Source organism: Amblyomma americanum, chromosome 1, assembly GCF_052857255.1.
Source record: "Amblyomma americanum isolate KBUSLIRL-KWMA chromosome 1, ASM5285725v1, whole genome shotgun sequence".
NCBI classification, from domain to species: Eukaryota; Metazoa; Arthropoda; class Arachnida; order Ixodida; family Ixodidae; genus Amblyomma; species Amblyomma americanum.
In genome coordinates this window covers 288,059,912-288,078,415 of record NC_135497.1, presented here as the reverse complement: position 1 = coordinate 288,078,415, position 18,504 = coordinate 288,059,912, and the positions used below count along the sequence as shown (strand labels likewise).

The 18,504-nt window shown below is 47.7% G+C and overlaps 1 protein-coding gene across 2 annotated transcripts in view; it reads right to left on the bottom strand.

The window, feature by feature from the left end:
- Positions 1-18,504, bottom strand: part of LOC144115231 (plasmanylethanolamine desaturase 1-like) — a 211,206-nt gene that overhangs the window by 26,659 nt on the left and 166,043 nt on the right. For both annotated transcript variants that reach the window (XR_013311309.1, XM_077649510.1), the window contains exon 3: positions 11,004-11,095. Coding sequence is in view for 1 of the 2 variants with exons in the window: in XM_077649510.1 (XP_077505636.1) it covers positions 11,004-11,095 (92 nt within the window). In the remaining variant the exon portion in view is untranslated. The remainder of the gene's footprint in view (positions 1-11,003; positions 11,096-18,504) is intronic.

Here is an 18,504-nt window from a genome sequence, read left to right as displayed (position 1 = left end):
TTTCCTATGTACTACACCACAGTAGTCCAACTAAGTGTAAAAATGGGAGGTATGAGAGCAGCATAAAACAAAGACAGGAAAAAAAAGCATACATAAGTGCAGTGTACGGATAACAACTTGTGTGCTTACACCCGTAAAGAGAATAGGTGCAATAATGCTCCTCTATTCTTGCAATCCTATAGATCTCATGTCCATGCCCACTGATGACCACATGTAATGATAGAAAAGTTGATGCCGAGTCTGAGGTCTATAAATAAGTCCTTGTTGCACTTAGGTGTCTGCCCATCAATCTGCAGCCTTTGTCCATTCAGCTGTTAAGAAACTCTGGACGTCAACCCTACAAGTTGTCATAATTAAATCTGCACACCTTTGGAGAACAAAGGGTTTTACGTGAACAAAACCAATTATCTCTTGTAAGCAGTTGTGTATTGCAGCCATATTTTTTAATGCGCTGGGCTAAATAGTTAAATAAGACTAATTACCTAACTTTTTATAAATACATTTACGAGTAAATGAGTTGAAGTTGTAGGCAATATTGAGAAACAGCAGATACAAGCATCTTTGCCAAGTTGCATTTTGTGTGATGGCTGTTTGGTTTACTTGCAATAATCATAATATTATAACTGGCTATGAGGACACGAAAACTGGAGTAACTGTCTCGCTCTGAGCGGACACCTCAAGCGTGCCACGAGGAAAGGATGAAGAAGTGAGTGAAAGAAGAAAGTGAGATAGAGGCATCGTAGTAGAGGGTTCCAGAGTGGTTTCAACCACCTTTTTTTTTTTTAATGCGTGCCAACATTGCCCAGCACATGGGTGTTTTTTGCATTTCGCCCCCGTCAAAATGTGGCTGGTGAATAAAAATGCTCTAGGGAATATAAAAGTATGTCACGTGACAATGCATATCAGGATTTTCACAGCCTCAAGAGCATGCTGAAACTGCTGTCAACATCACCTTCACTGTGCTCTGCCAGACAAGGTTTCATGTTTGAGCTAGCAGCAAGATTCTTTAAAATCCTGATAGACCCTTCCCTTGTAACAGGCAAGGACCACACTTGTTCCGGCTCAGTCGAAAGCAATCAGAGCACACCAGTGGTGACCAAACTGATCGCAGTGCATCACCATATGCCTTAGACACCCCAGCAGTGCCAGCTAAATCTGAGAAGCACAGCTGTGCATCAAAAGTTAGTTGTCCTCCACTGCTTTCTGCCTTTCCTATCAAATGTCTGGGCTTGATGGCACTGTTTTGAAAACGCTGTGACAGGGGCTTCTTTGGTGTCACCATGCAGCAACAATCCGACAGGGACAACCCCAATTCCGCTCACTGCTCATGCGTGTGGATGCGCTATGTTATCAGCTGCCACTAAGATGGTCGTGAACTTAATACACCTACTTTGTGGCATAAATTCTGAGAAGGTCTCTTTGTGGCACTCAAGTGTGCAAGGCATATGGCGCATGATGAATGAGAGGAGGCATGTAATAAAGTCCTTTGATGATGTCGCTGATTTCGTATGAACTGGCTACGTCTCTTTTTAGCTTGGTGAAACAAGGCATATGCTCTTCTTGAAAGAAAGTGCACAAAATGGTACACAGCACTGAAGAAACTGAGAAGGACACGGCACTGAAGTTTTACTGCACTCATCTTGCCTATCTCACCGTTTGTTTCGTGTGCTTTGTTTAAAAAATTCATGAACCAAACACCCACCAGTTGCATATGCAGTAGAAAATGATGCAAAAAAAGTTCACACCACCATGCCATATGCGACAAACATGAGGGGACTGCACTGTGTCCCTAATTAAAGGCAGCCGCCGTTCGCTTTTTTTTGTGCAATGGCCCTCTCCTTACTAAGCAACTTATGATAAAGAATAATGAAATGTGCATACAGACTGGGAGAAAAAAACTGTGTACCATCGACAGGATTCTTTCATATCTTTCTTTCCACTGCTCTAAACTTGCAAGTTTAGAGTGTAACACCTAGCTTTTGCAGCCAAAACCTAGTTTGGTTACAAATTTGCTTCAACAGACAAATGTGGTACATCTCACTCATATTAATATGTATCTGTACATAAAGGATTCCAAGTTTTTTTGCTCAAGCATTGAAGACGGTGAAATAACTGCAGATTAACGGCTTCAATGTGTCGTGAGTCACTGGTGGGTCACGTCGTGCCCTTGCTCTGCAGCACGAATACTGAGTGGTGCTATGAAGCCGTATGTGGGATCGCTCAGGTTTTTCGAACAGCCTGTGAAAAACACATGCCAGGTTACTATTGATGTGTTGTTGGTTACAATAAGTTGACTTCGCCGGAGGCTCACTGGTGGGTCATGCCATACACAAGAAAATCTAAGCAAATCTATATGCCCTGTTTGGAATGAGGACGTTTGTACAATCTAAGGTCGTCCTCAGGAGCTTTGGTGTTGTCTTGTGTATCTCTTGGAGCGGATGCCCCTTTGTTTACATGTACCACATGCATGTGCAGTATGGGACTCTGACATTTCTTGTTTGACTCACACTTCAATTAGTGCAAAACCACACAGCCAGATTCATCCACTTAAGTTACTTTTATCGTTCTAGCGTCACTGCCATCTAAAGCTAACCTACCTGACCTCGAGATAGGGCCAAAATCTACAGACTGACCTCTTTCACAAATTTTATCACTTATTCCTCGCAGATTTTAAACAAGCTCATCAAGTCTCCCTTCGTACTCGTCACACTAAAGCCGTTTATGTACTTTGCGCACTTACTACTGCATACCTGCATTCTTTCTTTGTCCAACTGGAATGATCTTCCTGTCAGAAGCACACTCCACACCAGCATTGCTTATTTAAGAAACGCCATCGAAAATGTTGTGCTCTAAACCCAATGTTATTTATTTCATATTAATATTTTGTATTGCACTGTATTTCCCCCCATGTAATATCCCTCATAGGAGTGTTTGAGGTGTTGTTTGAGGTGTAAAATAAATAAAGTCTAGTGGGAAGGTGGCGCCACATCAATGTATGTTGCGGAGGGGGCCAGCCACTCTTTTAGCTGTTCTCACCTTCAGCACAATTATCTGGAAGAGGGGACGTTGCATATAACGAACGCAGGGAGGAGAAGGGGTGCCTCTAAACACCTGTTTCCATTCATCGGGGAAGTCGACGTGCCCTTCTGTGGTGGATTAGTGCGATGCACTTTCTTGGCGCATTTTCCCTGCTTACAAGAGCGCAATATGCCAAAAAGCTGATACAATGTATTGCGGTAGCATTCATGTAAAAGTGACTATTGATGTGATATGCTAAAAAGTTGATCGATGCGCTACTTGTCATATTCATGTAAATGCAACTTATGTGAATATACAGAAAATTCTGTTTAGATACACATTAATGTGGTCACACTGCTGACTAATGTTTTTCTGAGTGGAAGGCCTCGATTCTTGCCTGCAACTGGATTTGGCCTATCTAAATGGTGACCAGAAGGGCACCTGGCGGCATGCGCAAAAAAAAACAGAAGTAGAAAAAGAAAACAGGGGAGGTCAGACAAGCTCTCCCCTTTTCCTTGTCACCTCCAGCGCCATAACAGTGGTGAATTTGTCATTTGGGGACAAGGCGTGTTGCTCCTCGTGCACTTTCGGCACCATGCAAAAAATTTAGTTATGGGTAAAGGAAAGGCACAGTACCTGCCTTACAATCAGTACACCTCAACCACACTGTAAGGCAAGAAAAAGAAGGGGTGAAAGAAGGAAAGCAGAAAGAGACGCCGCAGTGGAAGGCTCTAAATTAATTTCAACCACCTGAGCTTCTTTAGCGTACACCAAACGTCCCAAAGCACATGGGCGTCCTTTGAATTTCGCCTCCATAAAAATGCGGCCACCACGGCCAGGACTTGATCCCGCGTCCTCATGCTCAGTGGCCCAATGCCGTAACTACTGAACAATCTCGGTGGGGGAGACCACGCAAGGTTCGCATGACGCCCGAGAAACGGCAGCGGCGAACAAAACCAGCGAAGTGTGATGACCTCTGCAAAGAACATGCTTCAAGAAGACGCGAGCACCGTCACGACCCCGACCTTCGCCATATATTACACGAACCACAGGGCCACCCTCGCAGTCATCGAATAACAGAAAAAAAAGTTATCTACAATTTTCGAGTAAAGCATGTTCAATGACTGCATATTCCTCACAACCACGTGTCTGTCAAATACTTTGCAAGTATCTCTCAAAAGCACTCCTTAACTGCTTCTTTCAACAGCATCTTTTTAGGCCACATATACCTATGTCAGGGCACAGCTGCAGCTGTCACTCGCAGCACACTTAAATTGATTGCCCTGTCAATTTTGTTTTCCCTTTTCGCGTATGTGCAGTTTGTCGATGTGTACACACTACAGAGAGTGGGGTACGCAATACGAGAGCCGAAGAGTCCACGGAGATTGTACAAACTACAGACTTACTAGTCAGCTTCCAAGTGCAGCTGACTGCCAAACTGCTCAGTTAAGTGAACAGCTTCATCCACGCTAGGCTTTTCTGCGCAGAAAAACGCCAGGTCATCTGCATAATCTAATACTTTGAGCTCACTATCTCGGATATGAAAACCTCAAATGGCATTGTCTAGCAGAATGCTGATACATAGCGGCTTTAAGTGGAGTGAGAACAGAAGTGGTGATAATGGGCACTCCTGTTTGACAGAAGAAAAGGTGGATACAGATTGTGATAGACAACCATTCTCAATCAAATTGGCAGAGCAATTATAGTCCAGAGTTTGATGAAATACTGTCTGGCGAGGAGTCAATATTGCAAAAATAAGCATACACTTGCCAAAATTTCTGAAAAAAGGAAACACGACGTTTCAGACCTTACGAGTCCTGCCGTGTTTCCTTTTTACAGAAATTTTGGTGAGTGTATGCTTATTTCTGCAACAAGAGCAATTATTGTAGCAAAAGACTTGTTCCTTTGTGATGAACTCAGCCAACATTAACGTGTTCTAGAAGTGAGAACAGAAAATTGTGCCAGACACGATAAAAGGCTTCACAAGGTCAATTTGAAGCATTGCCAGTTGTTCCTGAGAGTTGCTGTAAAGCTCTAGCACTGTTCGGGCAATATATTTAGGTTAGTATGAATGGAACGGCCCCTCAAACCACATATCTGATCAGGTCCAATGACAATCTACATTTCAAAATGTAGGCTATTCGCCAGGACTTCTACAAAAATCTTATTGTCCATACTAGATAGCGTAATGGGCTTATAGCCCTCTACGTATTGCAATTTTCCTTTATCAGCACTCTTTGCTATCAATAGAATGCGTCTTTTTTGCAAACATTTGTGGCAGAACTCCAATCTTCAGATTAATGGTGAAAACACCCCTAGTCTAAGAGGTGTGATCACTGCAGCCGATCACGCCTTGTGTTAAACTGCAATACACTCTCATGCTGTGCATTGCGCATTGCATATCATCGTCTTCATCAGCTAATACTACAGTGGAACTAATATACACACTTTGGTGCTGTGCATTGCATATCATCATCATCTTCATGAACTAATACTACTGGAATAAAGAAGATGATCATGTGCCATCGCCAAACACGACAAAGCTCTTGAGGTGGCCGGCTGATACTCAGTCTGGAAAACTGCTCCTTGTGATCCTGCCTCTCGCCTCGCTGCTTCATCGATTACTTGTGCAAGAGTCTTCATCGCTAGCGCTTCCCACGTGCTAATAGACCACCCTTCACTACTATTGAACTAATATTGTCGCCGGACATGCCGATGACCCAGCAAAGCAAAAACATAAGCCAATCATGCTAAACACATGCTTTTGCACATCTACTCGGTTTAACTACATTAAAACACTGCCGCATTTTTTTTCAATTTGTTTAAAATATGACAACCTAGCGCATTGAAAGTTTGGTCACTAAAGAGTGCATGCAGCTATTTATGGGAGTTTTTAACAGTAAAATCTGGAACTGGAGTGCACCCTGTTTCAAACATAGTGCTGGCATTCACCTTGAATATGGCTTGTTTTTATGACAAGTAGATATATAAATGCATGTTTTATAAACTTTAAAGCTGCGACAACCATGTGCGCTTTGCACAAATATTTGGGAACACCAGTAACACCAAACCTAGTGGACAAACAGCCACAATATCAAACGCTTTAGCAGATTACCTTGATAGAATTAGTAAGCAAAGAAGGGTTCGTGCTCTCTTAAAACCTGAGGGACACCGCTCCAACTGAAAAGGGAATGTTGTTCTTGTGTTAAATACAGGGGCTATGCAATACGTTAAAAATGGCAAAAATGGTAAAGAATGATAGAAACAGGTGCGTTTCAGTTACCTATAGTGGTAACTGCAGGTTACAGGTTTTATTTTTTTTTTGTCGCTTGAGGCACTTCCGACATGGCCAGGTGAAAATTTGTTAATGGGATTCTGCTGGTTTCTAATGGTTTCATCTGGTGCCAGAAGGAAGCCTTCTGGTTTTCCACTGATTGAAATGGTCCCTGTAGGGCACCAACTGGTTTTTTGCTTGGACCTACTGATCCCAGAAGGAAGCCTTCTGGTTTTGTGCTGTGGTCTACTGGTTGCAGAAGGAAGCCTTCTGGTTTGCTGGTGGTTGAAATGGTTCATGTAAGGAGCCTCTTCTGGTTCCTGCTGGGAACTTCTGGTTCTGAAGTGGGATCTACTGGCTCCTACAGAGAGCTTTTTGTTGTTCAATTGACAACTTTTTTCTGTTGTTTATATTGTAATGGTATTCCTTAATTAACAAGATTTGCACCTAATTCTCTTCTGAGTTTTTCTGCTATAACTTGCAAAAATAGTGCTGAAATTTAGTGAGGAAACTGTCTATTAACTGTTCCCCACTAACAGCTGTGGATGCCCTTTATGAGAGAGTATATAAGCATGAGCTCATAGTTTATGGTTTAAGGGGGTTTAACGTCCCAAAGCGACTCTGGCTATGAGAGACGCCGTAGTGAAGGGCTCCGGAAATTTCGACCACCTGGGGTTCTTTAACGTGCACTGACATCGCACAGTACACGGGCCTCTAGAATTTCGCCTCCATCGAAATTCGACCGCCGCGGCCGGGATCGAACCCGCGTCTTTCGGGCCGGCAGCCGAGCGCCGTAACCACTCAGCCACCGCGGCGACATGCATGAGCTCATAGTAATAGTTTTACTAGCGCGAGTGTATGTTTCTCATATAAGTCACGTGTATTGCAGTGCTTTGTTGTTGGTGCTTGCTACGATTAAAGCTGTGTATTCTCGCTATATGCAGATGTGCGTGGTTCTGCAGGGTGACACATTTTAGTGTAGGTTGCTTCTACTTTCCTGAATTTTTGGAGTGTGCTTATTATCATTAAGAAAATCTTTAAAACATTTGGTAACTTTTCAGAAAGATTAGAAATCTAAGGACTATTTACACGGATGCTTATCCAGATAGATTTTCCTGCTGTCAGCATTGCATGTTACTGGTTCCAGTGGCTACTGGTCCCAGCAGCTAATAGTCCCAGCAGCTACAGGGAATGAGCCAATAAACCATTTGAACTGGGACCATAAAAAATCCCATTCGGACATTTTCACCTGCAGGTGGTACGTACTAGCAGGTTTTATTTTCTGGCCGCTTGAGGCGCTGTCAGTGGTCTGCGAGATGGGCGACACCGAATCTCGATACGGCTGATACGAATTCCGGGATGATACGAATTCGTAAAATGCCCTGTTCAGACTGCACTGTGTGCAATGGGCAGAAATTCGAGCAACTCCACGCCCCACTGCGGAAGATACGAACGGGAGCGCTGTGACCGAATCCTCCACCACCAAACGCTGCCCGACCATATACATCGCCGACGTCGCGATCGCCAGTCGCGCGGTGCGCACCGCGAGCAGTGAGCGGCGACGCGCGCAGCCCGTACATCGCCGAAGTCGCGAGCAGTGAACGGTGCCGCGCGGCCCGTACATCGCCGACGTCGCGATCGCCAGTCGCGTGATATGCACCGCGAGCAGTGAACGGTGCCGCGTGGCCCGTACATCGCCGAGGTCGCGATCGCCAGTCGCGCGGTGCGCACCGCGAGCAGTGAGCGGCGATGCGCGGCCCGTACATCGTCGACGTCGCGATCGCCAGTCGAGCGGTACGCACCGCGAGCATATTGAACGGCGACGCGCGGCCCGTACATCGGCGACGTCGCGATCGCTAGTCGCGCGATACCGCGAGTAGTTTGGTTCATGGTTTATGAGGGTTTAACGTCCCAAAGCGACTCAGGCTATGAGGGACGCCGTAGGGAAGGGCTCCGGAAATTTCGACCACCTGGGGTTCTTTAACGTGCACTGACATAGCACAGTACACGGGCTTCTACAACTTCGCCTCCATCGAAATTCGACCGCCGCAGCCGGGATCGAACCCGCGTCTTTCGGGTCAGCAGCCGAGCGCCATAACCACTGAGCCACCGTAGCGGTGATACCGAGAGTACTAGCGGTGGCGCGCGGCCCGTACATGACCCGAGCATGAAACTTTTACACAACCCCTCTCCCCCCAAATTGTCTCCCTGCCTCTGAACTGCCTCACCAGCAGTGCCGAAATGCTAGGCGAGTACACGCGAGACTGCACCTCCTGCACCTTTTTTGGCGGAACTCGGCCCGAACGCCATGCCCCCCCCCCCCCCCCCCTCCCCTTTCCATCATCATCAGCAGCAGCCCGCTTTCACTGCAAATTCATCTCCCAGATTCTCCGACTGGCCCTGTCATGCACCAGCCGCGACCGCCCTATTCCGTCTAACTTTTCTCTCCCGTCCTCCCATCAGGACATAAACCCTAGCGCTGGTCGCTCGCCAAGCTCGCCGCATTTTGAAGCGGGAAGCTGGGGTGATATTTAGGGATTATGTATTTCGCACCACGGATATGAATACAGTGCGAGGCGCTGTCTCAAGTGACTCTCAACTAATTCTCGCGTTATACTCGCACAGAGAGCAAATGAGGCAAGCGCGTGTACATGGAAGCTTCTTCCTCGCTGCACGCGCAAGATGCGGCGCCGGCGCACAACTGAGGAGCGGGCTCTGAGATGAACGGTCCACGCGTGTGGCGTACACGCACCGTCGCGCAGCGGGTCGTTCACGGCACCGGCAGGGAAAGCACGTTCACGGAGCGTGAATGAGAGGAGGCCTCCAGGCGGACGGAGGCGGCCCCCCAGAGGATTCGTCGGTCGCTTCTTTCCGTCGGCCGATACGGCGTCGAGCACGGAGGCGAGAACAGGACGTCGCAGGATGGCCGCTCTGTAGTTAACCGGCACGGCCATGATTTGTAGAAAAGAACTAGCGTCGGTTGAGCGAACTTGGAAAAAAAAAAAGTTAAGGAATCTGAGAGAGCGAATGAGACTCGTTAAGTGCACTTGTGAAAGACGCCAACAGCCATTAATGCCGTCACATCCAGGAGCGACGCCGTGGTTCTGCCCACTCTCGCCGCTTTAGGCCAACCCCCCTTCCGTGGCAGGTCGCGTCTTCGTGCGCCGAAATACCCGGGAGAATAAGTACAGCGACAGCTGCACACGACGTGCGAAGGTGTCCAAGGGGCGAATGCTGCCTCCTATCATACACCGCAAGCGCTAAGCTTAAAATTTAACACTACAATTCCCTATCACGTGATCTCAGAGGGACTCTAAACTGAACTCATGAGTACACAATTTTTTTTTTTTTGTGCAGTCGGCCGCTGGGTCCCCCTCGCTGTTTTTTTTTTTTTGTTTGGCCGAGGAATTCGAAACTATAAATTAACTTATCTTAGCGCAACAGCGGCTTAGTTCGCAACGTTAAACATGGCGGTTTATGAGCGCGTCGTGATTAAACGGCGACGCCACCACGCCACTCAGTGCGCCTTTCTTTCATTTCATCTATGCCGGAAGACGAACAGGGATCAACGCTATTTTTAATACTGTCGATAAAAGTTCCGTTCGGAACCCAAAACGACAATTTAGTTTTATTCTTCGCTTTCTTGCCTTTCGCGCTTTGAGTTCTGTTGTTCAGTCATAGCTAAAATAAGAAAACGGAACAAGCCAGAACGTGTCTTGCTTTATCATAGGATGCGAGTGTTATTTAAAACAATTTCAGAGGCTCGGCCAACCAACTTGCTCGTCGTTAAGTCGCAATGACCTTTACTGCAGAAAGGTGCATACAAAATTGGCGAAACATACACGACATTTACGCCATTGCACAGCTGAGTAGTATTCACGGCGAAACCTGCATCTCTGACCATTTTAAAACGTTGAAGAATGGCACCGATGCCAGAATGGTTTTATATTTGGCTTTATAGGATCTCAAATGACCGCTGGCCTCTAACGGAAAGTAAATAACAGAAAGGTGGGCTATAGTCGGTTATGCATATACATAGTAGCGCAAGATAGCAAAGACAACAGCCTAGAAGACGGGACGAGCGTTAGCTTTCAACTGAAGGTTTATTCACACAGAATGGAAATATATAAGCGTGATATCAGGAAGAATCAGTCCACGCTCACAAGATGCTGTCCAGTATAAGAATCTCGCGTTCCTGTACTGCGATAGAAGGTGTGCTAACGCACTTACCGCCAGTACTGCGAGTGAAAAAATCTATCTCCCTGAAATTTTGATTCTTCAGTAGGAAGACAGTTCAATACCTTCTAATATTGCTCTACAGTTGAAAGTTACTGCTCGTCCCGTCTTCTAGGCTGATGTCTTTGTTGCCTAGCGCTACTATATATGTACGGGTTTATTTATTTATTGACAATACTGCCAGTGCCAGCCCAAAGGTAAGGGTCGTGGCAGTGTGGGAAAGACATCACTAAATGTCGAATTATGAAGCAAAACAACAATAAAGCCAGCACAGAAAACACCACGAAACAGTGGGAGCACAATGGTGAATCGAATTTGCTGCACTTCAAAGCAGTGGGAACACTATGGTGAAATGTCTTCGCTCCACTAGCAGCAGCACACGAGCGTTCTGCGGTACCCCTCTGGACAGTCGGCTGAATACAGCGCTTCAGCGTGCAGCCGACCGGCATGACTGTAAGGCAGGCAGTGTACGCACCTTTCCAATGACTGGCAGCTCCACACTTCCCCAGGTGTCGGCCGCCCAGTGGACAAGGCCACTTAGAAAATCTGCTGTCACCACGCCGCATACTGCACAAAAGAAAGCAATGCCCGACTGTAGAAAATATGCCAAAATAAGAACCTCACGAGAAAGCAAAATAAAAAGAAACAACAGAAATAAAAGCAGATCTTTTCGGTCCTGGTGATTCCCCCCTGGCCTCTCCAGGAGGCTTTGCCTCGTCCCTTTCCCATTAGACACGGTCACCGCGCACTGCTTCTCGGCACTAGCAACGCGCGGTCGTCAACGACAGAGGCAGTGCTGTAGATCTTTGCGGTGCGCTTTACCCACCGTGTGTGCCTTGACTTTCTACAAGCCACACCCGGGGTAATCTCTGCCAGCTGGCGATGATAAGTTGAAGATAACCAAGCAGCTTTTAGTGTCTGGTGCGTAAGTGTGCTCCCCAGAAATCCTGCAAACGCAGGAGGTCCTCCCTGCGTGTTTTGAACACTGCCGCGCCTGGAACCACGCTTCGCCATGCATACGACAAAGAAGTCAAAGTACAGATAAATGAAACGTTAAACAAATCCACCCGAGGGTGCCAAAGGGATATTCGAAGCATATTTCACCTCAATCGACCGAGCAGCATACTATCCATGCTGCGGACTTAATTCTTCACACTCAACTAAAAGCGAAACGTTTGTGGCTAAACGACTGGGCAAGCACTTACATCCACGAGCGCAGTCGGTCAGAAGCGACCGAAACCGCGCGAACGGGGTTGCACCCAGCATTACTATTGTCGGACACAACTCAATAACGAAGCGGCGAATTCCCATTAAAAGAAGCCCTCCAGCCAATGGCGTTGACCAGTTAACATTACAACGTGGTTAATCCCTTGGACCTGGTAGTGCGAAACCGCAGGGGCTTTAAGGTAAAAGGGGATAAGCCACGGATTAAGGGATTATCCGCGGCCTCATGACAATCGGTTGACGCCATTGCAGGGCTCCCTTTGAGAAGCATTCGGCGCTTCGCCGCTCCTGAGTTGAATGCAACTCAAGAACGATGCGATAAATGCCCCTCAAAGGAGTCCCCCCAGGCCACGGATGGTGTCGACTGATTGTCATGACGTCTTGGCTTATCGCCTCGCACCTGTCAGCCCCCAGCGACGTCACGCTAGCAGGTGCAAGGGGATCCCGCGACGCCATGAGAGTCGGTCGATACCGTTGGCTGATGGCCTCTTCTGAGGGGCAATTGCCGCTGCGTTCTGAAGTTGTATGCAAGCCACTTTAGTGCGCGGGCAGAGCAGGTTCAGGTGGCTGTGACGTCAGTGCCGCCGGTTCTTGTGGACGCCGTTCGCGGAAGCGGCGTGTAATGCGTCGCGTAGTTTTCAAACTGCGATTAAGCCCTCATCTAATCTATCGAGCCTAATGAAATTCTCCACGTTTATAGATTGCTGTTCGCAGCCAATCGTGGTGTAACTTGTTCAGAGTATGTGGATGAAGACTACAGAGTCAAAGCTGTTTTTTCTGGCATTCGTCCTGTCGTAACCGAAAGGCTCCCCATAAAGGTGACAAAGGAGTATCACCTGTCACGTCTTCACTCATGTAACGAACTACGGAAGCAGCAATCGCTTTAAAAGAGCAAAGCCTCGAATTGGAAAGAAAAAATGACCGCTACAGAAATCTAGAAGGAGCCAGGGGGCTTCGAATTTTGTAGTCCACGCGAGGGCGGCGGTGATGGGAGCATATCACTGAACCGCCACGGCAGCCAGAACGTGACACTTTTCGGAGACGCTGGTTTGTTACGGATACACAAACCATGCGTGCACTTTGACAAAGCAATGGCTCTAAATAGGTGATGACCGCCTGTGAGAAGAAGGCGCTATTAGACCAAACTTGATGAGGCGACGGAGCCTCTTACTCTGCATCCAGCGTGCGTCTAAAATAAATCAGAGAGTAAAGTCTGGTTCACATGCAAGCTAGTAAGCGAATTTCCAACTTGTTGGAACCTCGTCGCTTTGGCCGTTAGAGCCGACGCGACGGCTCGGAACAGGTTTCTGCGCAGCGACGGCATAAATCGCGAGCGTTTTCGCTGTTTGCATGTGAGACAGGCATAAATAGGCAGCAGCGCCGACTCTGGTGCGCCGCAATACATTCGACAGCCGCGATTTTGCTGCACTACGCCAGTGCGCATGCATACGGAGCTCAGCGTTGCACTGTGACCTCTCCCTCCACTGATCTTCGCTCGCCAACGCCGGTTTGTGCACGCTTTCACCATTTCGCTATCATCCTTGCAGAGATAAACGGATGGATGGATGGATGGATGGATGGATGGATGGATGGATGGATGGATGGATACGGCTGAACCCTTTACATCGGGCGGTGGCTCAAGCCACCTAGCCATGTCTTGTGAAATTTTACTCCTGTTTTGCTTTTAGCCACCAATCAGATAACCTTCGCTTGGTTACTTCTAACCTCTTAAAATCCACTTTCCCTTCACTATCCCTAAACCTTAATGCCTTGGGTAAGTCAGCCCCGCTTCCACTGTAGGGTGAAGCCCTTTACAGAAAAGTATCAAGTGTTCAGCTGTTTCCTCCTCCTCTCCGCACGCAATGCACAAAGTGTCTATCTCCTGGTACCTTAGTCCGCAAAACTCCAGTCCTGGCCTCAAACAACAAAGAACTTCCCCTACAATTATCATAGATATTTTCTTTGACAATTTCCTGTTTAAAGGTCCGGTATGTTTCTAGTGCCGATTTCGTCAGCATCCCTGTTTTCCACAAAGCTCTCTCTGTTCCTTTAACCTTTTTCTTAACCGATAATTGCTGATTTGCCCCCTTACTGCTGTCCAGATATTTGCTTGTCAACTAAACCACACCGACGCGCCACCTGTCGACACTGCCGAGAAACGAACTGCTGCGGCCACAGCCCGTCTCGAGGGTAGCGCGTGCAGTCCGGCCGTGCTGTGGCGACCAACGGCGCAGCGTCAACGCTAAAGCCAAATCCAAGCGTCAAATGTCAGAAGGCTCACAAAGCTTTCTCCGATGTAGCAAAACTGAGCCCCTCTTATGAGCGGTGTAGACGCTATCTTAACCGCCGTCTAAAGTAACGAATTAACGAAGCTCCCCAGAGCACACAACTGCACATTTAATCCAACGATTCCATTTTGTCACGGGATCCTATATTCCGCGCTCGTCAATTCTCTCTCGTTAGTGATTGAAACTAGAACTCAATCGCCAGCAAGCTGTGGGGTGCACTTCAATGATGCTAACTTTTCTAGGTTAAAGCCGAATTTCAAAAAAAAAAGTTAGGCGTACGTTTATCGTTTCCTTTTTTTTCAGTTCGAACTGAAATGAACGCACAAAAATGGAAAGTAGCGATGTCACACACCTCCAGTTACAAAGGTGACTCGTTAAATTTTCAACAAACGATGAAGGGCAGATATGATGCCACATTCTGAAAGGAGGCCGTCTCAGTTGTTTTGTGGCACATGGAACAGCTAACAGCTCTGGCACGAGGCCGGAAAACTTGAAGCGAGTGGTGGGTGCGATGAAATATGCATGATGTCGGCACTATACAGGGCGCAATATACTCAGGGGTGAAAAAAAAATTGCACAGGAAAAAGGTGGCTGCGCCGCAGCCGTAATAGAAAGATGCTATAACACGGATTTCTTTTTTAAAGACGAAACGCTTACGTCACGAAAGTACGAGGAACGAATATAAACCTGGCGACGCCACTGGTTCATTCCTCTGCGCGGCACGCAATGAAGATTGCATGGGAATGAATAAGGAACGAAGCGGCAGTGGATACTCGCAAAACAACCACGGCAACGTATGTTTCCATCTCTGATGTCATTTATGATTTATGAGACGACAAGGAAAAGAGACTACCTGAATGTACGCAGATGCCCTCTATTCGAGGCACTATGCACCTTGCAAACACCTGCAGACAGGAGAGTACGTCCTATACGTTTACTTTTATTGTACAATGATAAGATTTCGTGGTCCTTAGGGACACTAACGATGGGGCAGTCTCAACCTTGCGGTTGTCCAACAGGCGAGAGCTGCAAGGTTGCGGGAGAGAGCACAAGCGCGCTCCTCGCTGTCACTGGGCACGAAAGCATGCAAGATATCGCCGAAGACGCACGAAAGGACCGAAGAAGCGAGACGCGCCAACGAAGCAAAGGGGCCGCGCTACGCGCGCGTACACACTGTACGCAGTTGGGCAACATGGCATGGCGGAGCAGAGCCACGCTCAGGACTGTTGGATTTCGTCCCTGCATGGAGGTTTTCGCAAGTTGCAGAGCAGGGCTTCAGCACTCTTCTTACGTGTTGTAAGCCGCTCAAGGTGGAAAAGCTATCCGAAACGACCGTCACTCTTTCCATATCGAAGTTATCATCAATTGCAAGGCTGGGATGAAAGCCACTTTTAGTTACCGAAGCTGCAGAAGCCCGACAGCGCTGCTCGTGCAGGTATCAATGCACAAAGCCATTAGCGCCGAATAGTGGCGGCATGGAAGTGTGTGGCGTCTAAAACGTGGGCTACGAGGTCTGCGGATTAATCTCGAACCTGGGGTTCCTTAACGCGTTCACTGCGTCGCGCGTCACCGGTGCGTGACGTCATTTATTCGTGCTGTGCGGCCACCAATAGTGGGTCACATGATGAAGCCGTGGGTCAAGTTTTATTGTGAGGTCTACGAAAGAGGACCGCAGAATAAAATCTGTCCCACGGCTTTATTGTGTGATCCACGACTGGCGCCCGCGAAGCATGAACAAATGACGCGACCCACAGGCGACCCATGGCGCAGTGAACATGTTAACCGTGTGCATCGACAATCGCTCATCACACGGCCGTTTTCGCATAGCGCTTACATCGAAATGCGGCCACCGTGACTGGGACCCGATCCAGCGACCCCATGGGCTGCAGTAGCTCAACGCAATCAGGTGAATGGCGAATCTCAAACAGGTCAAATGCGGACAAAAAAAAAAAACGCACAACGAGTACTTCGCAAAAATTCAGCGTCGGTATGCGGCCGAAAAACAGCACGGGAGTCGCATTTCTCCGAAGCCCAAATCGTTCAGGCTGTTGGAGTGGTAGACCGGCGAGCGGGGACCGGATAAGAGAGATCGTTGCTGTTGCGCAGCTTTGCCCAACTGGCAACGAGGCGAGAGCAATACTACACGTGAGCAAACAGCCTCGCCGATACCCAGAGGCTCTCTGTAGTGTCGGCTCCGTCCGTGATAAGAGAGTTGACCGTCCAAGCGTGAACCTTGCCAGCGGTGCCAGCGAACCGGATGCGCTGAGGCCCACAAGGACAGGAATATATCCGCATATATAGCGTTTGGAAGTGGGCGAACTAATTTAGCCTAAGTGACTCGCAGATAGGAGTGTTTGCACTGAAACGGATTTCGCTCAACAGAATTGTTTGCACTCAAATATATTTAGCTGTCTACAGACGCACTCTCAGCTCTGCCGATTCAAAGGCTCCTACTAGCTGCTATATATAACGTGCCTCCGGGGCATATTATGCCTGTCTAGAGCAGTTTTTTTTTAAATCAAATTTCACGTTATCAGAGCTATTTCTTCGGGCAGGCTTGTGCCAAAATACCAGAGGAATGTATTAAGGCCACGGAACAACGACCGGAAAAGTAGCCAGGTCTACTAAACACTAACAATTTGAAAATACCGAAGAAGTGTGAAATTCCACTTCACTTTTATGCACTGCATAAAAGCTACGGTAGCTTCCTGAGGAGCCTTCATGGCTCACTCTGACCAAGTGTTTTTTTTTTCTTTGCTGCCAGCAGATTTTTTTAAACCTAAATAAACTTTGCACAAACATCCCTTTTTGCCCCCGAATATGCGCGCTGCACGAGCTGCAGGCACGCGCGAATAGAACCGAGGTAAAATATACAAGATCAGGCGAATTGCCATTTCAAACGACTGCATCTGAGTTAAAAAAAAAGATTTGCAGATGCACATGTGAAATGCTGAGATGCATACGTGAGATGCACAGAGGTACATTCCCACCAGCTGCCCATAGAAGTTCCTGCATTCTATCGAGGATATATCTTTTTTTCCTATTCTTGAAACCTCTACCACGGATAGCCCATGTGGCAACGCATGCAGTGTTGGCTATCACCGGTCATGTATATAGCGCATGGCTTTAAATACGCGGCTGGTCTTCACTTTCATCCAGGTGAGCTTCAGGGTGGACACGAAAGTGGGTGGAAGCATGGCGTGTGCAACGAAGCAGCGTAGCTTGTACACTGCTTCGCTGTGTTCCTCCGTCACGGGGACGGGGTTGAGAAAAAAAAACTGCACAAACAAAGCGTGGGAGCATCTCTTAACTTTCCCAGTCTATGGCTTCGCTGTTATTTCTAGAATCGAACGCATTGACACAGGAAAATATTAAATGAGAACCCTCACTGCTGGTTCCAGGGCGGATGCACTTATGCCCTCCGCTCCTCCTCGTTCGTTATAACCCCCTGGTTCGTTATAACCGAGTGGTGCGGCCACGGTCGTTCGTTTTATCTGCGACGCAGTGCCATAGCCATAGAATATATATTTTCACGGCAGCTCACCCTAGTTCGTAATAAACGAGCGTTCGTTATAACTGCGGCTGTTATAAGTCGGCTCGACCGTATTCCATACTTTCCGTTTCAGGGATATCGGTAAACCGCTGCCACATTGCAACGCCCGCACAATGCATTTGAGACAACTTTTATCCACTTGATCATTTATTTCTTGCGGTGCTAATCTGCGGTCACCATATACTCCCTTACAACGTCCAACACCTTACTTTGTGGTTCCCTTCCAAGATTGTTCAGATTACTTTTATTTTCTTCGAAATAATTACAAGCCTGCCATCGTACATTGCGTGTCAAGGTCCTCAATCACACGCTGCAATCCCTAACCCGAGCTCAGCAGACATTAGCAATGTCATCAGCAAATGGGTGATTGGTGAGGTGGTCTGCTGGCTACTTCTTATACGTATATCTGCGATGGAACACCGTGCATTCAAACAGAAATGCGTCAAACAGACGCTAACGAGATCCAACTGGTGCATTCTAAGTTAACTTTCAACGCGACAGCGTTAAAAGCAGGCGCCATCGTCGGCGTCATTGGCCGTGAGCGAAAAATCCACGAAAAATCCCCAGACAAGCAACCTAGGAGGTTGATGGGCCACATAGGACACGTGACCTTGCGACGTCATCACAACCTGCCCACCGGATTCTGTGCGAACTGCCCATCGTGGCAGGTGGCAGTGAAAATAATGACTGGTCGCGAGATGTTCTCGGGAAGCGCAACCTGGGTCTCACCAGCCCTATCGGTGGCAGCACCTGCCATCGCAGGGCAGTGCACGCATCGCTTAACCGCTGCACCACTGCGCCAGGAGTGGTATGAGGACTCCCAGGGACATGCGAAAGTAAAGTAGAGAATGACCAATTCTGCACATATGGGCATTAACCCATTAACGCTATCGTCCAGTTTTTCTTTACTG